The following is a 27,489-nucleotide window of genomic DNA, read 5'->3' as shown; positions in this document are numbered from 1 at the left end:
TTCTAAGAAGCATGTAGCCCAACTCATAGGAAAAAAATGTATGGTGTCATGTGCAATCAGTGGGGCTCCTATTCAAATGTAGCTTGACTCCGGGGCTCAGGTGACCATCGTGGGAAAAGAATGGATAGAGAAAACACTGCCCAGACTCAAAATACTGCCCCTCGAGACTCTATTCACTGATCACCCTCTCAAGGTATCTGCAGCTAATGGGACAGGAGTTCCCTTTGAAGGATGGGCAGAAGTTGATCTCCAAGTATGTAGTGAGAGTCAGGGTCAGGTAGCCATCCGAGTACCTATATTAATTGGTCAGAACTCTGTTCACTGTGCTCTGCTAGGTAGCAATGTCATTGCAGAGATCATCAAAGAAAACAAAGATCAACAGAGTGCGGTTGATATCACAGCCTTGCTGAAGGAAGCCTTGAGTGTCAGTGGGAGTGCAGTGGAGTCCCTGGTCTCTGCTTTTCAGTTGCTGGAATCTGAAGGAAAATATGTCATTCATCGCAAGAACTGGAAAGAAGGGTATAACGGTTCCTGCTGGTCATATCTATGAAGCCAAATGCAGAGTTAGAACAAAGCCAAAAGGGGGAACAATGCTCTTCCAGCCTAGTCCTCTGAGTTATTGCCCTGAGGGTTTAGAGCCACTTTCCTTTCTAGTAGATGTTCCAAGTGGGTCCTCTAAGCTTGTAAAGATTCCCCTTCAGAACGCAACTAAGCATGACATTTATCTCCCGCAGAGAACTATTCTGGGCACTCTCGAAGACATGATAGAAGTGCAGCTGGTAGGGCATTTTTTTGGGGCTCCCAAGTCCCTCCCTACCGTTAACACATGCACAACACAGCTTGGTTTAAGGGAAGAGGATAGTCACAACCAAGATGTGACTCCTTTGAACTCCTTTAAAATGACAGTTAAAGAGAAGTGGCATCCTCCTGTTGACTTGCCGCATCTTGCTGCGGATGAACAAAAGGTGGTAAAAGAAATGCTGTACAATGAGTCAGATGTCTTCGCAAAGGATGATGCTGACATAGGGTACATCCCAGACCTGCAACTGAAAATACATCTGCGGGATGAAACACCTGTATAGAAGTGGTACAATTCCATTCCAAAGCCGCTGTACAGGGAGGTAAAGGAGTATGTGCAGAATTTGCTTGATCCTGGCTGGATAAGAAGATCTACTTCTCCATACTCCTCCCCTGTTGTTTGCGTCCGGAAAAAAGACAATAGCCTACGTCTGTGTGTGGACTTCCGAGAGTTGAACCGCGAAACTGTTCCTGACTGTCACCCACTTCCCCGAATTCAAGATCTGTTAGACAACCTCTGTGGCTATTCTTGGTTCTCCATACTCGATCAGGGCAGCGCTTACCATCAAGGGTTTGTCGACGAGACCTCCAGGCATTTGACTGCTTTTAGTACCCCTTGGGGACTTTGAGTGGAATCGTCTCCCTTTTGGCCTCAGTAATGCCCCTGCAGCATTCCAAAGGTCGATGGAGGGCATCCTTGATGGTCTGAGAGACGAATGCTGCTCCTCATATCTAGATGACGTGCTCTGTTTTTCAAAGACATTCCAATGTCAGGGACCTAAGACGAGTGCTCTGCCGTCTACGAGAGCATGGTGTTAAGTTACATCCAAAGAAATGCGAGCTGTTCAAATGCCAGGTGAGGTATCTAGGGTGTTTGGTGTCGAGTGAAGGTGTCCAGATAGACCCTAGGGACCTGGCAGTAGTTTTACAGTTGAAAGAGAGAGAGCCAAAGACTGTAGGAGAGGTCCGAGTCCTACTGGGCTTCTTGGGGTACTATAGGTTCTTCATACAGGACTTTTCAAGAGTTGCACGCCCACTATTTAAGCTCCTGGAGGGCCCAAGTGAGCTTAGCCGTCGGTCTTCTACCAGGCAGACCAAAACGAGAGGCGTCAACCAGGGCCAGCTGCCATCAAAAACACCCGTGCAGTGGACATCCAAGCACAGCACCATTCTGTCTCGCCTGGTGGACATGTTGACCAACCCACCCATCTTGGCATACCCAAACTTCCAATCACCATTCATTTTACACACAGATGCTTCCAACGAAGGGTTACGGGCTGTGCTTTATCAGCAGTAAGGGGGGAAACTCTGTATTATTGCTTTTGGATCTAGGATGCTCATGCCTGCTGAAAAAAACTATCATCTCCATTCTGGCAAGCTTGAATTCCTTGCATTGATGTGGGCAATCTGCGATAAATTCCGAGATTATTTGTACTATGCGCCCACATTCACGGTATACACTGATAATAACCCCCTTACTTACATTTCAAGCACAGCCAGGTTGAATGCAGTTGGACATAGATGGGTGGGCGAGTTAGCCGACTTCCACTTTACCATTAAATACAGGCCTGGTAAGGCAAATACCGATGCTGACACCCTGTCTCGGTACCCATTGAAGCTTCAAGATCATCTGAAAGAGTATACTGAAACAATACCGCCAGAGTTAGTGTCTGCTGTTTGGCAGGGAAGTGAAGCCATGAAGAACCAGGATGTGCCATGGGTGGCTGCCCTGCAGCTGAGGTCTGGTGAGGAAGACATACTTTCTGGGAGTGTGCCCCTCATAAACCCCGAAGATATCAGAGCTGCTCAGAAGGAGGATATCTCCATTTGTGAGGTGATCAAGTTGAAGAAGAGCTGCTGGAACCCCAGTGACAAAGACAAGAGACAGATGGGACGAGAGACACGGAGACTAGTGAATGACTAGACAAAGGAATTCTGTACAGGCAGGTGGGAACGTGTAAACAGTTGGTACTCCCAAGTAAGTTTAAGTCAGTGGTACTAAAACAGCTTCACAACGACATGGGGCATGTCGGGCTGATAAGGTCATCCATCTGGCGAGGGAAAGGTTTTATTGGCCTTTCATGCAACGTGAAATAGAAGACTATGTTATCCGCCAATGCACATGCATTAAGCAGAAGCGACCCAACATTCCAGAGCACCAATGGGCTCTATAACATCCACTTATCCTTTTGAGCTTGTTTCTGTTGATTATCTCCACCTGGAACTGAGTAAAGGGGGCTATGAGTACATTTTAGTCTTGATAGACCACTTCACCCGTTTTGCACAAGCCTATCCAACCAAGAACAAGTCTGGCAAAACTGCAGCAGAGAAGATATTCTATGATTTTATCCCTCGCTTCGGGTACCCTGAGAAATTACATCATGATCAGGGTCGGGAGTTCGAGAACAGCCTGTTCCAGCGTCTCCAGCAGCTAGCCGAAATTTCACATTCTCGAACAACCCCCTATCACCCACAGGGTAATCCTGTTGAGAGGTTGAACAGAACACTTCTACAGATGCTTCGCACACTGCAGGAGGAGGAAAAGACGGAGTGGAAGGACCATTTGCCTCATCTTGTTCATGTCTACAACTGTACGAGACATGAAGCGACGGGCTACTCACCATTTTTTCTCCTTTATGCAAGAGCTCCACGCTTGCCCATTGATTTACTATTTAACCTTAAACCAGAAGATGAGATTCAGACCAGACAAGAGTATGCACAGAAGTGGGCTTCTCGAATGCAGGAGGCATACAAGATCGCCTCAGGAAACAGTCAGAAGTGCTCTGCCAAAGGAAAGAAGCGCTATGACCGAGGGGTGAAAGGTGTTGGGTTTCAGCCAGGGGATCGCTTACTCATTCGCAACTTGTCCGAGAGGGGTGGCCCAGGTAAGCTTCGTTCATACTGGGAGAACAAGGTGCACAGAGTCATGGAAAAGATAGGAGAGTGACCTGTCTATCGAGTTCAAGCTGAGATGGGAGACCGAACTGTACGTGTCTTGCATCGCAACCATTTACTGCTTGTAAATGACCTGCCAATTGAACAAGATGAGCTGACTCAAGAGACACAAAAGAAACGCCACAGACAAAACTATTGCCGAACGAACCACAGACCAGTAGCCGAGCACTGCTCTGATGATTCTGCTGAAGAAGAAGAAGAATTCTTTTATAATCTTCGACCGTTACCTGTGTATGAAAGGAGAATGGCTCAACTTCAGCCATCCCAGCCCTCCATACAACCCTACTGCCGTCTCCGAGCTGTAGCACCAGAATTCCAGCCTGTGAGACGAGTGGAGGAATCAGAGAGCATGCAGCAAGAATCTGAGCCATTGGCAGGATCAAACCCAAACCAAGCACCAATACAAGCTGACACACTTGCTTGTGAGGAAATCCAGGAACTGCCCGAAAAAGACAACCAGCTTCACGATGCAAGTCCAGAGCAGCCCGTAGAAGAGGATGAACCTGACCCAGAGCTGCCTTTGAGGAGGTCCACTCAAGCTGCAAAATCCAGAAAAATATTCACATATGAGCAGCTGGAACAGCCTTCATATCAGGTTGGAGATCAGGAGTCAATGCAGTGTTTACATGTGGGCCTTACCCCATAGCAGCCTATCCAGCGTTCACCGAAGCCTGCTATTACCCAAGACCAGTACTTTGGACTTGTTAGACTTTGACAAAGGACCAACACAAAACTCACCACACAAAAGGTGTATATAGATACAAACACTCAGAGACATGGACTAGACAGTAATAGACAGCAGACCTTTTGTGACGATTTAGAATAACATTTATTAGTTTAGTTCCAGATGTCCGGAGACATCTCTTAAAGCAGGGGAGAGTGTAGAGGGTTAAGAAAATGCCTCTATCTAAAGTTCATGTAAAACAGACCCCCCCCCGCTATTTTTTGATGATCAGAACTACTCTAATAGCTTTCCAAACGTTTCTATTTTGTCTTATATGCTGTTCTGTCATTTAACCAGGAGATGGCGCTCTACTCCCTTGTGGATTGCTGGGAGAAACACTAGTTTCAAGCTCTGAGCATGCGCAGTTCAGAAATAAACTTGCGCTGGCTTCAACTAGGCACAAATTTTTTTCTCGTTTCTCCACTGATCCACAGGTACCTTAAAACGTTTCTTAAACACTTCAGTGTATATAAATACTGGTAGGAATAATCCTAGAAGCATTTTGTGAGTAGTTTTAACATGTTGTGTTGGGCATATTTCCAGATTTGTTGCAAATCTAGATAATCTCTTCTGGTATTTATTCTGGCCATCTTGGTCTTTGAGTCAAATACCAGCTTTAAGTGACCTTGAGAACCCATGCTACAGTCATCTTGTATCCTGCCGAGTGTTTTGAATGGAAATTGAACTTCAGTTGGATTCCTGATGAACCATATCATCTCATACGGAAGTGAAAGAGATTCGGAGCATGGAATGGACACTGGGAACTGGTGAGACTGTTTCATTATACCTGTTTAAAGCTTGCTGCAGAGGAACTTGTTTTGCTCTAATATGTATTATATTTTTGTTGTTGTTTGTTTGTTTGTTTATGCATTATTCAAATGGTATGAACCTGTATTTAGTTGGAACTGGTTGTGTGAATATGCTTGGTGGACATGTCTCAAAATAATTCTATAAACAAACAAAGGTAAAATATTGTCTGTTTTGAACTAAATATCAGTAAGCATGTACGATTATTTCTTATTCGGAAAGGTAACCCACGCCTGATGTGTTACAACATCAGTGTCACTGCAGTGCTGAGAATAGTCCACCACCCAAATAATACCTGCTCTGTGGTGTTCCTGTGGAGACCTTTGAAGAACAGGGTGAAAGGCGGCTAACAGTGTATGCAGAGAAATGGATGGACTACAGTCTGTAATTGTAGAACTGCACATATATGGTAAGTGGAGCTGATAAAATAGACAATGAATATACAAACAAGGTAGATACCATTTTTACCTATCAACCTAAACCCAGTCACCCATAATGATGAAGTGAAAACTTTGTTTTAGAGGTTTTGGGAAAAAAAATGAAAATCAAAAACTGAAATATCTTTTTTTTTCCCAGAAGTATTCAGATCCTTTGCTGAGGCACTACAAATGGTGGTCAGATGCATCCTGTTTATTTTAATTATCCTTAAGATGTGTCTAGAACTCAACTGGAGCCGACCTGTTGCAATCTGAATTGACTGGAAAGACACACACCTGTCTGTAACGGCCCACAATTTATACTGCATTGCCAGAAGAAAAACCAAGCCATGACCTGAAGTCTGAGGAACTGTTGGTGGATCTCTGTGATTAAATTGTGGCATAGTATAGATCAGGACAAAGATATAAAACAATCTAAGGTTTTGAGTGTTCCCATTACCACAGTGGTCTCAATAACTTATGGAAGAAGCTTGGCACAACCTTGAACTTTTATGGAGCTGGCTGTCTGGCTAAATGGGGCATCTAGGCAAGAAGGGCCTTGGTCAGGGAGATAAGAAAGAACCCAACCGTCACTCTAAAAGAGCTCCAAAAGTCTTGTGCAGAGATGGGAGAACCTGTTGGACAGACATCTCTGCAGCACTTCATAAATCAGGCCTTTATGGCAGAGTGGCTAGACGGAAGCCTCTGTTGAATAAAAGGCCCACTTGGACTTTGCTAAATAGCATGTAAAGGTCTCATAAGGAAAAAAATTCCTGGTCTGTTTACTGTTTATACAAAATGAAATGCAACACCTCGTTTTGCAGCTTTACTGTTATTCAAGATGGAACTTCTAGCTAACTGTCATACAAATATGAAGCCTGGGCTATGCTAAAAACCATACCTGCATTGTGACAGAGTAGGTAGACAAAGTGGGATGCTATGTGAATGATAAGGTAGCTCCAAGTTTAGCTTAAATGTTCGAGTGTCTATGCTGTTTTACTAATATTGTTATTATTACAACCCCATTTCCAGAAATGTACATAAAAACAAAATGCAACTATGTACAAATCATTTAAACCCTATATTTAATTGAAAATAGTACAAAGACAAAATATTAAATGTTCAAACTGAGAAATGTTATTGTTTTTGAAAAAAATATGCCCAGTTTGAATTTGATGCCAACAACACATTCCAAAAAAGTTGGGACAGGGGCAACAAAAGGCTGGCAATATTGTGTAATGCTAAAAAAAACACCTGGTGGTTAATTGACAACAGGTCAGTAACATGATTGAGTATAAAAAAAAAGCATCCCAGAGATGCTGAGTCTTTCAGAAGTAAAGATGAAGAGGAGTTCACCACTCTGTGTGAGCAAATAGTGCAACAAATAAAGAATAACATTTCTCAACATAAAACAGCAAAGAACCTTTGCTTTTCATCATCTAGGTTCATATTATCATTAAAAGTTTCAGAGGATCTGGGTCCTCAGGCAGCACTGCATTAAAAACAGAAATTGATTCTGTAGTGGAAATCACTGCATGGACTCAAACACTTCTGAAGACCACTGTCTGTGAACACAGTTCATCACCTGCATCCATAAATGCATCAATGAATCAAACTCTAAAATGCAAAGAAGAAACCACATATAAACAGGATCCAGAAACGCTGCCACCTTCTCTGGGCCCAAGCTTATTTAAAATGGACTGAGGGGAAGTGGAAAAGTGTCCTGTGGTCTGATGAGTCAATATTTGAAATTCTTTTTGGAAATCATGGACACTATATCCTCTGGGCTAAAGACCACTCAGCTTATCATTAGTGCACAGTTCAAAAGCCAGTATTCATGATGGTATAGGGGCGCATTAATGCACATGGCATGGGTGACTGGCACCTCTGTGAAGGCACCATTAATGCTGAATGATATATACAGGTTTTGGCAACATGCTGCCATCCTGGTGACGTCTTTTTCGGTGAAGGATTATTTCAGCAAAACAATGTCAAACCACATTCTGCATGTATTACAACAGTATTGCTCTGTATTAAAAAAGTCTGAGTGCTAAACTGACCTGCCTGCACTCCAGACCTGTGACCCACTGAAAACATTTGGTGTGTTATGAAATTATGACAAAGGAGACTCTGAACTGTTGAGCAGCTGAAATCCTGTATCAAGCAAGAATGGGAAAACATTTCACTTTCAAAACTTCGGTTCCCAAATGTTTACAGAGTGTAGGTAAAAGAAGAGGTGATGGAAACATAGTCGTAAACATGCCCCGTCCCAACTTTTTGAAAACGTGTTGTTGGCATCAAATTCAAAATGGTCATATATTTTTCAGAAAACAATACAGTTTCTCAGTTTTTTTATTTACATTCTGCACAGCGTCCCAACTTTTTTGGCAATGGGGTTGTATTTACGTAGCTTATGAGTGATTTTTGAAGCAAATAAATTACGATTTTGGCATGGATTTACAGAGGAGAATTTGATGAGTCCAAGCCCAGAGTTTGTTAGCAACGTCAGCCTAGCATCTCTCATTGTAAAATAGAGAAATATTTGTCAGATATCAAATATGTCTTGGCTTATCAACTGAATCTGGGGTAATTGATAAATCATTTTTCAGTTCAACTTATGTTTTATGTCCCTGCAACATATGTATTTTAAGTGGTTAAAGTGTTTATTTCTGGCTTTCATACTTAGGAGATAATTCTGTAATTGTTTGCCGGTTGTCTACTCAACTCACTGGTCTACAAGCCTTTATCACTCTGGAAAGGAATGGGGTGTCCGTATGACTTCCTGTGAACTCTTTTTGTTTTTACTGGCCCTTTGATACTCTGCCCATCTCATTTATGATCATTTACACCATTCCTTGGACTAATAAACACTCACAAAACTCCATTGTCTATTGCTGTTATGTATATCCTCTAGGTCCTAAAATGCTTGGTATTAAAAATGATGAGAAAAATCAAGCTCTCAAGTATGTGTTGAATATTCAGTAAATCTGAACTTCACCTTGTCAGCATTCAGGCGTTTTCTTGGTTCCATGATGAACACACTCTGATCCACAGCACTGAGTCCACACAGTGAACCAGGCAGAGTTGAGAGCTGGAGAGTGTTTTCCTCACCAGGAACTGCCTCAGTGGGAGAGAACTGCAGTGAGACCTGAAGATCATGATGGAAACAAGTTTAGAGTGATTTATCTTTTTCACAATAATTCTGAGAAAAGACACTGATTAATTAATTAATGCTAACACTTACATGAAAATATGCAAACATACCAAATATATGAAAGTGTGTTATATCACCTTGTTTCTGAAGCATTTTTCAACATTAAAATTCTTGCTAGCAGCGATGATGTTTTCACTGGGCAGCACACAGTACACCAGAACCTGGGCTACAGGAGCCAGTTCAGCATCAACAGACAGTCTGAATGAGACTTTTCCCTCAGTGAGCTTTTTGGATTCTTTCACCTCAACTTTCTCATAACCATGATGGACTATGGCTCCTTTAGACAAGACCTGCACCAAAGAACCAAAATTCATCATAATGACAAAGAATCAACAACATTTCATTTAAAACTATCTAAATACAGGAAACGTATGTACTTACCATGTATATAATATCAGTGCTGTAATTCTCTGTAGTTTCTCCAGCAATGTAGTACTTAACATTTATGGACATTTTAGTACCACATGGAATCGGTTCCTTCAAGCTCTCTATTGATAATTCACCGTAAGGTGTAGCAGGTGGGAGGATTGGTATAATCACGTAACTGTCTGCAAAGAAAAGTCTTCTGTATGTTTGAAATTCATCATCTGGACAGACACGTGCCTAGAAAACAGTGAGACAGGATTTTGTTTCAGTAAATGACAGCATAGACACATTTTCTGAAAATATTTGGTCATCATTACCGTACCAGCAGAAAAATCTCTGTTTGAGGGAGATCAGGGGCATTAATTGTGAAGCTGACCAATCCATTAATATCTGTTGTAAGAGGTAGCTCTTGAAATCCTTGACCTCCCATAAGACATACTTTCTTGTTAGGTATTGGTTTTCCATTGAAGTTTGTAACTTTGATCTGTTTATTGTTGAAAGAACATTTGTTATCAAATTGTCAATTTCAAAACAGTAAAAACCTTACAAAGCATAAAGAATATAAGACGTCAAGGACATTTGAATGTGAAAACACTCACCTTTCCCTTTATAACTGTGTCCCGTTCAATGTGTTTTGGTAAATCAAGAAACTCAGTTTTACCAATTTCATAAGTAAGCTGTATGCGTTCTGGTTTTATGATGGAAATATCTAGAATAAAATAAAGCGGCAAAATTGCATTACTTGCTACATATAAAAATAAATGCACTTCAGTTTGATAGTCTGTTTCAAAGTCAGCAGACAGGCTATGGTATTAACTCACCTGTTCCTTCCTCTGTCACTGTAATAGTAGCAGCTAAATAATTTTCCAAATAAGGCTGAAATTCAGGATAAGTGAAAGATGACATGTTGAAGACAGCAGAGGCACAGCCAGACTCATTCATCTACAAGCCAAACCACAAAAACAAATGCTGTTACTACATGTATAAAACTGGTAGCAATTTCTCACTAGAAGCTGATTAGAAGAGGACGCTGCTTATCCTCCTGGGTCGCGGGGGTGCTGGTGCTGGAGGCAGAGGGCAGGAAACACCCTGGACAGGTTGCCAGTCCATCACAGGGCAGACACACTTACATTCACATTCACACATAAGAAGAGGAATTACTGAAGAACATTATATTATTCTAATGAACTCTTGGAGAAAACAATGATGGTTAGAACTATTTAATCTAATGAGAAAGATGTTCACTGCAGAAGAGTTTCTTTGTTGTATTTCAGTTGAGTTTCAGTCACTCTGACCACAGAAGGACAGAATCTCACCTCTCACGGAGAATTTGAACTGACTGGCCGAGGCACTGTCCAATGGGAAACAATTGTATATCAAGCTAATTGCTAGTAGCATGCAGTTGCATCTCTACTTACCAATAAGCTTCTCAAAAAAGATATGGGCCTAGAGCGACAGACAGAGTGATTGAAAAACAAATACTACAGTGGAAAAACGTGAAACACAATACACACACGACATTACGTGAGGATTTGCATTGTAAAATGAAATGCTGAATTCCTGTTGGAATTGAATACAATCTGAAATGTAATAAAGGCATGAGTATTTTGCTTTCCACTGTGCTCTACTTAAAACAACGTTAAATCAATGTAATGGATCTTTTACTTTTCATTTTGGTGTGTTTTCCACTTGTTACTGTTTAAATACAATCTCATCTGCATTGCATTTTTGGTTGTATTTCAATAAAAAAAATACATTTGAAGTGCAAAAAAAGAGGTCAAGTCACATGAAAACAATGTAAAAGGCTTTGCTTTCCATTTTGGCTTGTATTCTGCATTTCATCTATGGAAAAGTCATATCGTGTGCATTGTATTTCACTGTTTTGTCTGTTATGATCGCATTTCAATGAGGAAAATCCATTTAAAGTACTGCATAGTGGAAAGCAATATAGTTATGCATTCATTATATTTTGAAGTGGATTGTATTTAATTCTGATGTGAATTCAGCATTTCCACTTAGGGATTTGTTTAGCAGAAAAACTGGTTTCTGTTTTCCGTTCACTGCAGTCTTTACCACCACTGTCCTCAATTGCTGCCCACAACGGCGACTAGTTTTCATCAACTAGTCTATGTAAGCCCTTTAACACATACTTACACACCTGCACTGTTTCATCCAGGCATGATGAGATCAATGGGATATACTCCTGATAATGCTGTGTAGCGCACACTTTCACCAGTGCTTTACCAGGTACTGGCTGTCCATAAGTGTACCTTCAAAAATAAGCAAACTTTGAACTAAGTAGAAAACGAATGGGGTAAAGGCAGGCAATGTCATTTGTATTGCATTAACTTTGTATCATATTTACATAATTTACATGCAGATATTACAGATGTTCCATTTGGTTGTACTAAAATCCAATTGATTATGTTTAAAGATGGCCAAAAGATTGAAAACTTAATACTTAAAACTTAATATTTCTGCTTTCATGTTGAGTGCTTGTGGTTTACTCTTGAAAGAGTGACTCACTTTGCACAAAGCTCTATCTTCAGTTCCTCCTCTCCAACACTCTGTTGTTCTGGTGTTTTCACTGTAACCTCAAACCTGGGTAAAACTAAAAGACAGATGGAATCTGTTATTACAGTAAATTGCGCTGATTATTACCAACAGAAAAGTTAATGTTCTAGTGCTGTCACTTACCGTACTTCTTCACCTCAAAGTAATGTCTGGTTTCTCTATCCGCAATGTTAGCCTGCAGTTGATAATGGCCCTCAGGAGCCTCAGGATTCAGTTTGTGAGAAAGCTGCACTATCAGGCCTGTTGAGGACACATTTGTCCACTGACCGATCCTGTTACCATTATTATCCTGTTTGGTTCCACAAAAAGAGGAAGAATTTTTAATGATATTCATTGCAGTGACAGTATTAGGAGGAACAAAAAAAGATTACAGACTTTTTTATTAGGAGTTTTAAAATGAAGATGTGTTTCCATTTTCTTACCTCAAGAGCCAATAAGTTGTACTGTAAGGGACAATAGAACTGCATGTCACATTGTGTCATTTTGATTAATAAATGTCATTTTCCATAGTATAATAAAAACCTCTGAAAAGCATTTAACACATCAACAACTAAAATGGGTTGATTTAACAGATAGATGTTTTTTTTTGTTTTTTTTTACAAATATTGCATTGGAGAGGCTTCTTGTGTGTAATATATCTAATATATAAGTCAACCAAATTCAATCTTAGACAGAATTTCATAATTAATTGTTTTTTTGAATTGTGACCATTTCTTTAACACTGGTTTACCTTTACAGTCAAGGAAAAGCTCTTACCGCTTGTATAAGGGGGATAAAGTTTTTATCCATAGTGACAACTCTGAAATTCACTGTTTGAAAGTACATTAACAAAGAAATATCACATTCTGAGATGTATGATCAGTAATAATTACTTTGCCATTAAACTGTGTTGCAGAAATGATGAATTACCTGTTTGGCTGGGGTTGTAGATTGGTTTATCAGTCTGAATGAATGTCAGTGGGTTGTAGGATTTAAACATGACTTTTCTTCTCTGTGTTCTCTGATACCTTTCACCTTTGATCTCTACTCTGATCTCCTGCACTGACTCACCCTCAACCTGTGGAGCCTGTGGAGATCACATGTTGAGCTATTTTCCACATTCAGACACATCAAACACTAAAAAAAAAACAAAAAAACAAGATAAATAATCTTGGTTTCTGACCTTAAACTGAGAGCAGCGGTGAAATTCTTCCTCCACTCTCTCCTGTAGAATTATTCTGTTCTGGTTGTTGTGAACCCGATAAATAGTCATTAGCAAAGTTTCTTCAGGGTTCAGAAAACTCATACACAGTGTAGCCTCAGATCCAGACTCTATCACTGCAGGAAACGTCACCATGAAATACCTAAAGACAAAAGGTAGTAATTTTAAAGATGATGTCCTGATTAACACGAGTTTAGAGGTGTAATATAAAACTTTACTGAACGAATGTGAGTTATGGATAAGAATGTTATTCAAAGAAATAGTTCAGTAAAAGAAAAAAAGAAAAAATGTACCGTCAAGTCTCCACATATTTGGACAGTGACACAAATTTAGGAATTTTGCAATTAAGCAATTAAACTGTAGAGTAGATTGAAGTGTAGACCTTTAGCTTTAATTTAAGGGTTTAATAAAAATATTGCATTAACCGTTTGCATGCAGGGATTATCTTTAATACTTCAATGCAAGTCTTTTGTAGTCAATGACTGCCTGAAGTCTGGAACCCATGGACATCACAAAATGCTGAGTTCCTCCCTTAAGATGCCTTGCCAGGCCTTTACTGCAGCTGCCTTTAGTTGCTGCTTGTTTGTGGGTCTTTCTGCCATCAGTCTTCAATAAGTGAAAAGCATGCTCAGTTGGGTTGAGGTCAGGTGACTGACAACTGACAAAAGTTGGGAGGATTAAGCCATTTTATAGTGTTTAAATATATCAACCTCCTGGTCCAGCCGGTCAGTTTTTACTCACTTTCTGACTTATTAAGGTGGACAAAGTGATTTTAGTTGGAGATTTTAACTTGCATATAGATGATGCCACAGATGTGTGGCCACTGAATTTCTTAATATTACTGAATCTTTTCATTTCAAGCAACGTGTCTCAGGTGCCAGTCACACAGGTAGCCATACCTGGGACCTTTATTTTTTCTCTGGGATTAGATATTGATCATGTCTGTGGTGAGGACCTTTTGATCAGTGTTCATAAATACATTTTTTAATCTCTCTGTAAATACTGATGGGCTGCATGGTGGTGCAGTGGGTAGCGCTGTCTGGGGTCCTTTATGTTGATGGATGAAGTAGTACTGTTAAAGGCCAGGACTAGGACTATCTGCAGTACTTCTCTGTGGATGACGGATGTCTGCTGCTTGAGACAAAAGTGTCGCAGGACTGACCAACTATGGAAAGCCACTGGGCTAGAGGTGCATTTCTTTTAATGTATTAGTAAAGGAAGCTTGGTTTGCTTACTTTGCTAACTTAATTTCTTCTTCTAGGAGAAATCCTAAGATCTTGTTTGATACCATAAGTAATATTGTTTGACCACCTCTTTCTACATAATCATGTTTTTCTGTTAATGATTATAGCGAGTTTCTTACTTTCTTTGTTGATAAGGTGATGGCAATTAGGTCCAGTATTCAGTCTGTGACTTGCTTATCCAAAATTAGCCCCCACTGCACCTCTTATTGTTCTGGACTGTTTCCAACCTATCAGCTCAGAAGGTCTGACAGATTTGATTAGGGAAATGAAGCCATCTTCTAGCCCTCTGGATGTAATACCATCTTCACTACTTTTAAAAGTTTTACCAATTATTAGCCCCACAGTATAAGTTAATATTAATTCTTCATTATCTACAGGACGTGTCCCATCGTATTTCAAACAGGCTACTATCCAGCCATTAGTTAAGAAACCTAATGTAGACCCTGCTGTGCCTAAGAACTACAGGCCTATATCTGAACTTTCTAACTATTTTTATCAAAAATCTTAGAAAAGGTTGTGGCTAAAAAACTCACTGCTGCATTGGGGAAGCACAATATCTCTGACAAGATTTAGTCTGGGTTTTGGAAACAGCACTCTGAGACTGCTCTTTTGAAGGTTTCAAATGATATTTTAATGTCCTCTGTTGCGGGTGACTGTCCTGTGTTAGTACTACTTGACCTTTGCTCTGCATTTGATACAGTAGATCATTTTATCCTGATTAAGAGGTTACGAGACTGGGTGGTCATATCAGGCATAGCATTAGACTGCTTTATATCTTATCTCACTGGGAGTTTTACCTTGACTGTTGGTCACTCTGTGTCTGATTCCTCTCCATTATCCTGTGGTATTCTGCAGGGTTCAGTTCTAGGGCCTCTGTTATTTTCATTATATTTGCTGTCCCTGGGACAGATTATAAAAAGCTTCAATATTGCACATCACTTATTTGCAGATGATATCCAGCTCTACATTTCTTTTAAACCTTGTGAAGTTCTTAGATTATCTAGTCTCCTAGATTGCCTAAATGCTATTAAGGATTGGACAGTGGAGAATTACTTACAGCTAAATGCGAATAAGACAGAGGTTTTGATTATTGCTTCAGAAAAGGTAACCCCTATGATTAAACAAAGTCTGGGCTTGTCTCCTCTGCTGCCCATTCTAGCTTTCGTAATTTAGGGGTTATTTTTGATTAATCCTTGTTGTTCGATATCTATATTAAGCAGCTGACCAGATCTTGTTTTTTCCATTTAAGAAATATTAGTAAACTGAGATCTGTAGTTTCAACTGCTGAGTTACAGAAGCTTGTACACACCTTTATTTCATCTCATATTGATTAATGTAATGCTCTTTTTGGCTCACTTAGTATGTCTTCCCTTAATCATCTGCAGGCAATTCAGAACGCTGCTGCATGACTACTTGCTAAGTCTAATAGAAGGTCTCATATAACCTCTTTGTTAATATCTCTTCACTGGCTTCCAGCTGCATATAGGATCCAGTTTAAAACTCTTACCTATAGAGCAATGCATGGTCAAGCTCCTGCAAATGTGGCTGATTTACTTCACCCTTGTTTATCAATTTGTTCTCTTAGGTCTAACAAGTTAAATTTACTGTCTGTTCTTCAAACCAGCTCCCATGGTGATTGAGCATTTGAAGTCATAGCACCTGAACTGTGGAACTCTCTGCCCACTCCTTTAAGGTCTACTGATTTTGTGGTATCTTTTAAAAGCAGCTAAAGATAATTTTTTTTAAACAGGCGTTTGGCTAATTTGTGTGCACCAGGTCTGCATTTTATGTGTATGTTGTTGTGTCTGCAATCTTTAGTGTAGTGTAATGTTTTCTGTAAAGCAATTTTTGACTTTTGTCTATAAGAAGTGCTACATAAATAAACTTTACTTACTTACTTGCTTACTTACTTAGGTTGTTTTCGTTTTGCACAGTACATCATCCATTTGTACTGTGCACTGTCCTATCAGTTTTGCATGCTTTAACTAAATCTGAGCAGAAAGTACAATTCTATACACTTCAGAATTCATCCTGCTACTTCTATCAGCAGTCACATCATTAAACAACTGTGGCCCAGTTCCATTGGCAGCCATACATCCCAAAGCCATAACGTTACCTCCACCATGTTTGACAGATGATGTTGTATGCTTTGGATCATGAGCCCTTCCTTTCCTTTTCCATAGTCTTCTGGGAACATCATTCTGGTACAAGTTAATCTTGGTTTCATCTGTCCAAGGAATCCTGTTCCAGAACTGGGTAGGCCTTTTTAGATATTTTGTAGCAAAGTGTAATCTGCCCTTTGTATTCTCGAGTCTTACCAGTGATTTGCACCTTGAGGTAAATCCTTTGTATTTACATTCATGAAGGCCTTTCTTGATTGTAGTCTTTGACAAATATATGTCAACCTCCTCTAGAATGTTGTTGACTTGACTAGATGTTGTGAAGGGGTTTTTCTTCACCACGGCATAAATTCTGGTCTTCTAGGCCTCTTGGCGTTGTGGAGCTCACCCATTCATTCCTTCCTTTTGAGAATGTAACAGATGGCCACTCCTAAGGTTTCTGCTATCTCTCTGTTAGGTTTGTTTTACAACCCCATTTCCAAAACAGTTGGGCCGCTGTGCAGAATGTAAATCAAAATAGAATGCAATGATATGCAAATCATGTGAACCATATTTGTGAAGGAAAATACTACAAAGACATCAAATGTTGAAACTGAGATTAAATATATGCCCATTTTGAATTTTTTGCAGACTGCACGTTTCAAAAAAGTTGGGACGGGGGCATGTTTACTACTGTGTTTCATCACCTCTTCTTTAAACAAAACTGTAAGCATTTGGGAACTGAGGAGACCATTTGCTGTAGTTTTGAAATTTAAAGGTTTTCCCATTCATGTATGATACAGAATTTCAGCTTCTCAAAAGTGCTGGATCCCTTTTGTTGTATTTTTCATTTTATAATGTGCTAAATGTTTTCAGTGGTGACAGGTCTGCAATGCAGGCAGGCCAATTTAGCACCCAGACTCTTTTAATACAGAGCAATGCTGTTGTAATACATGCAGAATGTGGTTTGACATTGTCTTCATGAAATAAGCAAGGCCTTCCCTGAAGAAGATGACGTCTGGATGGCAGCATATGTTGCCAAAACCTGTATATATCGTTCAGCATTTATGATGCTTTCACAGATGTGCAGATCACCCATAATCTAATGCACCACTATACCCTCACGAATATTGGCTTTTGAACTGTGCACTGATAACAAGCTGAGTGGTCTTTAGCCCAGAGGATACAGTCTGCATGATTTCCAAAAAGAATTTTACATTTTGATTTGTCAGCTCACAGAACACTTTTCCACTTTCCATCAGTCCATTTTAAAAGAGCTCATGCCCAGAAAATGTGGCAGCGTTTCTGGATCCTGTTTATGTAAGGTTTCTTCTTTGCGTTTTAGAGATTTAACGTGCATTTGTGGATGCAGTGACAAACTGTTTTCATAGACAAAGGTCTTCAGAAGAGTTTTTGAGCCCATGCAGTGATTTCCACTGCAGAATCATGTATGTTTTTAATGCAGTGCCACCTGAGGTCCCAAAGATCATGACCTGCATATACTAGTTTTCGGCCTTGTCCCACAGATTTCTCCAGATTCTCTGAATCTTTTCAATGTTATTTTGTACAGTAGATGATGCAGAGCAAAAGTTCTTTGCTGTTTTATGTTGAGAAATGTTATTCTTGAATTGTTGCACTATTTGATCATACAGTCTTTCACAGAGTGGTGAACCCCTCCTCATTTTTATTTCTGAAAGACTCAGCCCCTCTGGGATGCTTTTTTATACCCAGTCATGTTACTGACCTGTTGCCAATCAAACACCAGGTGTTTTTTAGCATTACACAAATTTACCAGCCTTTTGTTTCCCCGTCCCAACGTTTTTGGAACGTGTTGTTGGCATCAAATTCTAAATGGGCAAATATTTTACAAAAAACAATAAAATTTCTCACTTTCAACATTGGATATGTTGTCTATTTTATGTTGTGTTGTACTATTGTCAGTTAAATATAGGGATGAAATGATTTGCAAATCATTGCATTTTGTTTTTATTTACATTTTTCACAGGATCCCAACTTTTTTGGAAATGGGGTTGTACATGGATCAACAGTGAATACTATTGCAAAAGTGTGGACTGAGTGGACCCAAAGATAAAGAGCCCAAACAATGTACGTGCAATGTGCGATCAATATAACGGTTGTGTAATCTGTCCTACACTTTGGAGAACCTCAACTAACACAAAAAAAAAATAATTACAATATCATCTATGAAAGATCTAAATCTACTAGATGCTGCAACATGTCACCAAAAGCACCATGTAATAATGAAAATGTTCAAATTGGCCATGAACTCCAAGTTTGTTCTAAATGTGAAAATACTAAAAGGTGTGATGAATGCAAAACCAGCCATCGTGATTTCCTACTAAAATAAAATCACCTACAAAACAAAATCCTAACATACATTACATAGTAAATTTTGTGTGTTTAGGTTGTAATACAACATACAACTGGAATTGTTTTCTGTTCTAATATACATCACATTTTAGAATGCAGCTTGTAAGACATAAAAAAGTTGTAGTGAACATTTTTACAGATCCAACATACAAATATACTTTTTTTTTATATAGCCTACTATGTTTTTATACAGCAGCTTTGGTATTTGTGAAATGATATTAAGCCACTGTTGCTTAAGGTGGAATGAGCCTGAAACTGGACAAATATTCAAAGTCAACAATAAAAACCCAGTTGGGTAGATTGTATTGAAAAGAAAGCATGTTTAACATTATTACCATATGGTTATATTACAGTATGACACAAAATAAAGCATGTCATCTTTTGGTGTTACTTACAGTCCTGAAGTTTGTCCATAGACACAGAGAAAGAGGAAGCAGGCTAACAGTAGCCTTTTACTAATGTGAATCCTGCTGACAACCATGATGAAGTCTGGTCACCAACAACAAGTCAAGAAGTTCAGCAGCCTGTTTAAAAGATCATTCAGCCCACAGGAGATTCTCATCAATGATTAATCAATTCCTTTTGACTGAATTGAAAACTTATACCATAAGCAATAATATATCCATATGTGGGAAGTTGAAATGTAGTATATTCAAAGTCCAAAAACGTTAAACATTTACAGTTGCTTGAAAAGGTTTGGGTGCCCCTGGGCAAATTTCATGTTTTGTTGATTTTGGAAGTGACAGTCATGCATTCACAGAAATCCATCTATCAGAGATCAGCTTTCCTGTAATACTGAGAACTAGTCTCACTGTTTCACATGTCCTCATCAGTCAGCCTTTTTATACCTGGACTCATGTAACTACAACTACTGGGCAATCGTGAGTTGCTGGCAATTAAATTGGCATTAGAGGAATGGCACCATTAGTTAGAGGGGGCAAACCATTCTTTTATGGTGCTGACACGTCATTGGAATCTGGATTACCTTCACAAATCAAAGAGACTATATTCCAGACAAGCAAGGTGGGCAATGTTCTTTTCATGCTTTCACTTTGTAATCGCACACAGACCAGGGGTCTCATAATGGCAAAGCTGATGGCATAATGGCAAAGGTCTCACTTGTCTCAATTAAGTTCAATGTAAACAATACCACCATATGAAAAACACTGGGCAAAATTGGCATCCATGGGAGAGTTACAAGGCGCAAACCACTGCTGACCAAATAAACACAAAGGCTCATCTCACACTTGCCAAAAACCATCAAGATGACCCCCAAGACTTTTGCGATAATATTTTGTGGACTGATGAGTCAAAGGTGAAACTTTTTTGGAAAGCATGGGTCCCGTTACATCTGGCATAAAGCTGCATTCCAGCATAAGAACTTCATACCAACATGGTCGTACTGAGTGTGATTGTCTGGGGTTGCTTTGCTTCTGCAGGACCTTGAACTCTGCTCTCTGTCAGGAAATCCCCAAGGAAAATGCCTGCCTGTCTGTTTGTGACCTAAAGCTCAAGCGCAGTTGGGTTATGCAGCAGGACAATGATTTGAAGCACACAAGCAAGTCCACCTCTGAATGGCTCAAATAAAAAACAAAAGTAAGGTTTTGTAGTGGCTGAGTCAAATTCCTGACTTGAATCCCATTGAGATGTTGTGGCAAGACCTTCAACAGGCAGTTCATGCTCGAAAACCCTCCAATGTAGCCAAATTAAAACAATTCTGCAAAGAGTGGGCCAAAATTCCTCCACAGCAATGTGAAAGACTCATCGCAATTATTGCAAATGTTTGACTGCAGTTGTTACTACCAAGGGTGGCTTTTTAGGTTTTAGGTGGCTAATTAGGTTACCATATGGGGCAAAACATTTTTTTTTGTTTTTGTTTTTTTTTAATAAATGTTTATCTTCCAAAAATGAAATGATCTTTGAAAAACTGCAAGTTTTGTTTTTCGTGTTATCTTTATCTTACATTACGATTCCTTTTATGATCTGAAATATTTAACTGTGACAAATTAGCAAAAATACTGGATGTGTTGGCAAAAATGCTACTAAATTCTGTGGAAAGGGAGTTTCTTAGGTACGGAGATACTCAAAGAAGCATTTATTTGTGCTCTCTTATGAAGCTATAGTCGGCAAGAATGTAACTGCTGCACTATTTAAGGTGGAACCGGAAAAAAATGAACTAGAAGCAGGCAAATAGAAAGCTGACTTCAGCCTCATTGTTCTCTATAGCAAAAAATCAGGCAGATTTGTAATGTTACTCTCCTGCCTTACATGGTCAACTCAGAACATTTATAAATTACAGAATTTTTTTTTTTTTGCACTGAAGCTGACTGTTGTGAATTGACAAGCTAATGGAGATGCTTATGAAGCACTGCATTTACTTAAGTCAAGGGTAAACGAAATAATGAAAAGATTAAATGTTTCGATATGTTTTCTTCTCTTCTCTGGAGTGAAGGTGGCAAGTAAATCAAGTAACTGCTCCACAGTAACACAGAAGCACAGGTTCTTATCTCATAAATAGTTATTAACATTATTAATTATTACTACATATTTCAGCCTGATATGTTTGTTTGTTAATTTTGAAATTATTTTAGAAGTCAGCATAATAATAACAATCAATTCCGCAGTGTATTATCCTTGCTCTGTTTGGGTGCCTTTACATGCATTCAATAATCTGATCATAAATGGATTTCTGCAGTTATCTGATTATTCAAATGGTCATGTAAACAGCAAATGCCGATTGCTTATTTCGGAGTAAGGTCTAGAAATCTGATTAAGAAATCCGATAAAGAGAGTTGGATTTTAGTACAATAATCAGATTTCTCAGTGTATGTAAACTCTTACTCTGATTTCTTTGAGATTTCTCAGTCTGTGCATGTGTGAAACAGACCACAGTACCAGAAATAAGCAAGCAGTGTTTCCCACGAGATGGCAGCAAAACACTTTTGGAGTGATGCTGAAACCAACTACATGCTTAACAAAATGAAAGATTTAAAAACCACGGCATGAATTTTGAGTTTCACATTTCTTCCAAAAGTAAGCTCATATGTAAAATGTAAGTGTGACTTTCTGGAAAATTCCTACAGGCTTAACAATAAACTGCATCTTTTTACTTACTGTGTTCAATCCATTTGAACTAATTCTGCTATTTTAAAGAACAACAGTGGGGTTTTCCTGAAATTACAGTTGGCTGGTATGCCTAGAGCATTGGCTGAGTAGGAAGCTCACTGATGGTGGACACCCCTAATAAAGGCTCTGTTTAGATCAGTCGATTCCTTTCTGGAACTTTGGGGTTCTTAACTCAGTGCTGTATGCAGTCTGAATTGGCCTGGGATCAATCTTACCCATGCTTACCCTGCTGTCACACTATATAGTATGGATGTATGCCATTTCAGACACAGCCATTTGATTCTCTTAGGGCATGATTTGGTAGTTTTTGTTATGATTTAGTTTTTACTTTTGGTATGGTTTGGTAGTTCTGGTATGGTTTGATCATGTGTTTACAGCCTATAAATGCTTTGTTGTTAAAAAAATCATAAAAATGATAAAGCTTAACCATGCAAAATAGTATAAAGGCTACTGACACTGTAGTTAATCTCGTTTATGTTAGTAACTGTTCATGTTTTGTAAGGGAATGTGTTACATGCTTAGAAGGTCATTATCAGTTTAACAAGAATGTGGGAAAAGATCTACCTTAGAATGTTTGGTCCTACTTTATATTAAGTGTCCCTAAATGTGTCTTAACTTTAACAATAAATGCCACAACAATGTAAATACTGGTTAAAGTATTCACTGTTACAGATGGATCACAGTAGTACCAACTTTCCTAACATTTAGCTAGCTGTAGTTGTATGCTTGACATAGTAACCAAAGTTTTGGCTTTAAAACATTCTCTTATATGTGATCTTGTATTTATATCACAACAGCAGATGTCTTTTTGTCTTTTTTGCTGTGATCTAATCAGGTTGTCATGTTACAACACAAAAATTCCACAGCAAATCTATAAAAACTAAACTTTAAAATGAACAGACAGTATATATGCAAATATAGTGTACTCACAATGTATGCAATTACATACCTCTTGTTACAATCAGAAAGGTCTTATTAGTAAAACAGCAGTTCATACAAATGTAATTACATAAGATATAATACGCTGTTACAACTGTCAAGATGTACTTGTGTAATTACATAAGTAAATCTGAAGTTGATGCATATGCATATTTACAAAAGCTGTACTACTGTAATCCACCTGTAATCAGGAGTACATCACTAGTAGTTACATTGCTGTTGCATGCATTCTTAATGTGTAACAATACTGCTATTAGAAACAGTATAAAGTGTATAAAGTGTGACAATGTTCTAAAGTCAGACAAAATATCAGGATTGATTAAGGACACGGACTACTGTTACACATTAAACATTTAAACTTATTAAAATAAAACTAATTCATATAGATTACTATAATTAACTTTGTGCATCTTAAAGCAGAGGATGGTGTGTTTTTGTACAGTTAAATTGTCCAACATGATTAACATTCACAACAAATGTAAACTCAAGCCAAGCTCTGTTTCTTTTGTTTAACTGCCATGAGGAAAATGGTGAGTTAGCCTGCTAAGTTTCTTCAGTTAGACTAGAGTTTGTGTTGAAAAAAAGCATATTGATGTTACTGATTGCTTGTTTGTAATATCTAGCTTCAACTCAATGACTCAATTGTGAGTCAATTGGTGCTAAATCCAAGTGAAGTCGCAAGTCTTTTATGATTTTATCTAGTCATCGAATCCGAGTCCAAATCTCTGAAAACAAGCTTTTGTAATTGTGTATAACGGTTACATCAGTGCTTGAGGGCTCCCCGTTTCACCTTCAGAGCTCTTTCCTGTTATCTTTCCACAGCGGGTCTTGTTTTGTGTATTCATTGTTTATTTCAGACAACATCTCTGTTGTAGTTACCTTGGACTTTTTGGAATATCTAGATTTTAGACTATTTGCATTGTTTTCTGGGGTTTTTGGCCTGGAATGTGTATTAAACTGGTTTTTGAATGTTAATTTTGTCCTTTTATTTCACTGGTTACAACAACAAAGCAGCACATGAGTTGCTTGACATCCATATTTATTGATAAAAAATAGTGTTATTCTGTTTCTCTTGAGAACAGAAAAAAAAGATATATAGACAGTGTCAGTGTTTACTGTGTCTCATACTGTGAGGCTGCAGGTCTGAGTGCTCACACACAGGGGGAGGAGTACTCTGTCTCAGACTGGTCACCTGAATGAAAGAGGTATTAAATTTCAGTAAATAAAAGCAATGCAATTACCTGAATAGTGAGTCATAAAGCCCAGGAAAATCTTACTTGTTTGGTAGTAATCATAAACTTTGATCACAGCTGGTTTGAGGTTCTTGACTGGAAGCACCTGTTTAAGATGTAGCTGATAATTTATAGGAATATCCTTTGGCACCTGTTGAAACACACGACATTGTACTTTAAAAATGTTCCATGGTACATGTTCAGTTTGCTGTAGAAATCAGACTCTTTTTGTTTCGCACAATGTTTAAACAAGAACTTTTTTAATTTACCATTCTCAACAGTGATCATGTTCATGCCTCATATATACAAACAGATGACACATTAAAGGAAAGACTGAATATATTGCTGTTGTCAGAGCAAAATCTCACGTCCATTTTCGTTATTCAGTTTTTGACATAATTTGAAAATACCTACTATCCTTTATTTTGTGTGTAAATTTCATGATGAATGGGGAGAGAAATTGCCCAGAGACACTTGTAAAAATGTCTGGCTCCAGTGACATTAAAACATTAAAAGTAAAGTATGTTGGTAACACTTTACAATAGTGTTTTGTAGTTAATAAGTAACTACTCAGGAACTAAGAAGGAAAGAATGAGTAGTGCTGCATTAACACTTAAGTAACTACTGTTAACTACCAAGGACAACTAGTTAAGTACTCAGTAGATAATAGTGAACTTTTGATTAGAATAGTTCACTATTAACTGAACAATAACTACTGAGTCTCATAGAGAATTACTTAGTAACTTCTTTACTAATGAAAGGAGTTAATGATGATCTGGAACTGTATTATACAATGAAACACATGGTAACTCACTATTAATGAACTAGGAGTTAATGATAATCAGGAACAGTATTATAAAGTGAATCACACAGTAACTCATTGCTAATGAACTAGGAGTTAATGATGAGCAGGAACAGTATTATAAAGTGAAACACATGGTAACTCATTACTAATAAACTAGGAGTGAATGATGATCTGGAACAGTATTATAAAGTGAAACACATGGTAACTCACTATTAATGAGCTAGGAATTAATGATGATCTGGAACAGTATTATAAAGTGAAATACATTATAAATAAAAACCCCTAAAGAAGACAGACAGACATACACATTCACTCACATCTAGGGGCAGTTTAGCATGTCCAATTGGCCTGAATGCATGTCTTTGGACTGTAGGAGGAAACACAGACACGGGGAGAATATGCAGACTCCACACAGAAAGGACCCTGGTCGCCTGGCTGCGGAATCAAACCCAGGCCCTTCAGGAGATACAGTCACAATTAAAATATGAAGAGAATTATCAAACTAATCTACTGAGAATGCAGGATTAACTGCTCTCCTTTACCAGCACTTGCAAAAACCTCACAGACGCTCAACAGAAACACCAAAGCTATCATAATAAGAGTCCTGTGCAACTGCAATGGTTAAATGTAAGTTTATTTAATTCAATAGAAATGTTTATTATTTTAGATGTCAGATTCTCTTTATATTTATACTACTATAAAAAAAAACAACAGGAGTGGTGAGAGCAAGACAATATTGAGACTGAGACAAGATTTTTCAGAATTTAAAAAATAAAAAGAAAGAAGAGAAAAACCACTGAAACCACTAAGATTCCTAATCATTCATTATACATTATACATAGATGAATATTATACTTAACATATTTTGTAATAATAAACATTAAATAATACATAGACTGAAAATATTGTGAAATATTACAATATTATAATATTAGTCCTTTTCAGCATTATAACTATGATGGCAGATTATTCCATGTCCCTTCTTCTCTAAAATCTATTTGAAACCACAACCTAAGGTCAACTAAATATAAACCACACAACATACATCCATTTTTATTATTAAATGAAAATATTCTGATCTGCTCAAGCCATCATGGACAGATCACTTACACTTTATTTGAAATAAAATATAAAATACAGGGTCCTAAAGTCAAATTGTTTATGGGCCAAGTGTCAGGTGGTCTTCTGCAAAAAGGCATGGTAGAAAAAATGTAGGTAAAAAATCTTAGTCCATGCTTATCAGCAAGTCTTCTCTCACCACAATCCACTACTTCTACTACTGATTACTATTATTATTATTATTGTTTGGTTGTTGTTGTGGTAGTAATATAAATACATAGGTTTTGACATTTAAAATATATTAAATATAGTAAATATTTTAGTGTTCTGTTGAATTAAATAAACTTACATTTAACTGTACAATTATTATGATAGCATTGACGTTTCTGTTTAGAGGAAACTGGCACAACAGACTCAGCATAAATGTATAGATACAGTTGTCTGACTTGCTAACTAATCTGAGCTAAGTAGTTATGGTCTTCTTGTATGATGTCTGCTTTACCATGTTGTTTCAGAATTATAAGCACATGTTAGTGCTTTATTAAACCTAAAGCTGCTGCTTATGTTCTGTTATGAGTGTTGGAAATGAATGGGAGTGTATGAGAGGGAAAAAAAATGACACATAGAGTAGTGCGGGTCAGTATGGCTGTGGATTAGAACTTGGGGAGCCACCCTGAGTGAGTACATGCAGTTTTGTGGCTGCTGCGTAAAGGAAATAATTGGGCTGGAGTGTGGGAGAAAATCACTGGGACTCTATGGGAGCAAGAAATGGGAGCATGCTTAGGGGTCTGCCCTGCATAGTATATGTGAAACATATTTTGGTCTAACAGAAGTACAGTAGATGGGTGTACAATTTTCCACCCCATTCATTTCTGTAGGAAAAAATCACAATTTAACAAAAATTGTACAAAAACCATACGTCAGATCAAAAAGTTGTATACAAGCACCCCAAACATTCCAGGGTTGAATCAGTGTGTCACGCATTCAGCTAGTCAGCCAACAGACTACATTTCCCAGAATACACTGGGGAATCAAGATACAGAGCTATTTCCCTCACTTGCCAGTAATGACTCGGACTCCACTTCCCAGAATCCTCAGTCAGATCATGTGATTCCACAAAGATCCCCATCCTCCTATCACCGCTCGAGATCACCTGAATACTAATGCTGTTCACCTGTGTGTTTGTGTCATGACTAGATAGCTAGTATATTAGCCCGGGCTAGAGCTAGGTTCATTGCGAGGTATTGATTTCCACTGTGAAACTACTGAGCGTTCTTCCTGTTGATATATCGTGTGTATGACCTTCAGTTTACTGTTTTTCTCTGACTCTGTTTTTGGATTTGCCCTTGTGTACCTGGTTTATTGGATATATGGTTTTGACTCATCGCCTGTTTTCTGGACTTTGCTCTGTTTTCCCCTTGTTGGTTATGGTAGCCCTTCTTCATCTACTGTGTATTTTGGAACTGACCTATGCCTGTTTTCTGACAACGTTACTCATTCCTGATCCCACAAGTAAAGCTTCTTTTGTATTTTATAACC

The 27,489-nt window shown here is 38.5% G+C and overlaps 1 protein-coding gene and 1 pseudogene across 2 annotated transcripts in view; both read right to left on the bottom strand.

Moving 5' to 3' along the window:
* LOC118826954 (alpha-2-macroglobulin-like) overlaps positions 1 to 19,421 on the bottom strand; it is an 82,899-nt gene extending 63,478 nt beyond the window's left edge. The window contains exons 1-15 of one of the 2 annotated variants that reach the window (XM_036598087.1): positions 19,185 to 19,421; positions 15,097 to 15,199; positions 13,017 to 13,197; positions 12,764 to 12,920; positions 12,611 to 12,612; positions 12,277 to 12,297; positions 11,978 to 12,143; positions 11,807 to 11,891; positions 11,439 to 11,550; positions 10,102 to 10,222; positions 9,880 to 9,989; positions 9,603 to 9,764; positions 9,296 to 9,517; positions 8,992 to 9,204; positions 8,699 to 8,848 (exon numbers count right to left, since the gene is read on the bottom strand). In XM_036598087.1, the coding sequence (XP_036453980.1) occupies positions 8,699 to 8,848; positions 8,992 to 9,204; positions 9,296 to 9,517; positions 9,603 to 9,764; positions 9,880 to 9,989; positions 10,102 to 10,222; positions 11,439 to 11,550; positions 11,807 to 11,891; positions 11,978 to 12,143; positions 12,277 to 12,297; positions 12,611 to 12,612; positions 12,764 to 12,920; positions 13,017 to 13,197; positions 15,097 to 15,199; positions 19,185 to 19,203 (1,824 nt within the window). In that variant the 5' untranslated portion in view covers positions 19,204 to 19,421. Of the gene's footprint in view, positions 1 to 8,698; positions 8,849 to 8,991; positions 9,205 to 9,295; positions 9,518 to 9,602; positions 9,765 to 9,879; positions 9,990 to 10,101; positions 10,223 to 11,438; positions 11,551 to 11,806; positions 11,892 to 11,977; positions 12,144 to 12,276; positions 12,298 to 12,610; positions 12,664 to 12,763; positions 12,921 to 13,016; positions 13,198 to 15,096; positions 15,200 to 19,184 lie in introns of both variants that reach the window. The other variant, XM_036598078.1, reaches the window with a different exon arrangement.
* A 4,473-nt stretch (positions 19,422 to 23,894) lies between these two features.
* The window catches only part of LOC118825951, a 43,232-nt pseudogene continuing 39,637 nt past the window's right edge, over positions 23,895 to 27,489 (bottom strand).

Source organism: Colossoma macropomum, unplaced genomic scaffold (genome assembly GCF_904425465.1).
Source record: "Colossoma macropomum unplaced genomic scaffold, Colossoma_macropomum, whole genome shotgun sequence".
In the NCBI taxonomy this organism is placed as follows: Eukaryota; Metazoa; Chordata; class Actinopteri; order Characiformes; family Serrasalmidae; genus Colossoma; species Colossoma macropomum.
This window is presented reverse-complemented; position numbering and strand designations above follow the sequence as displayed.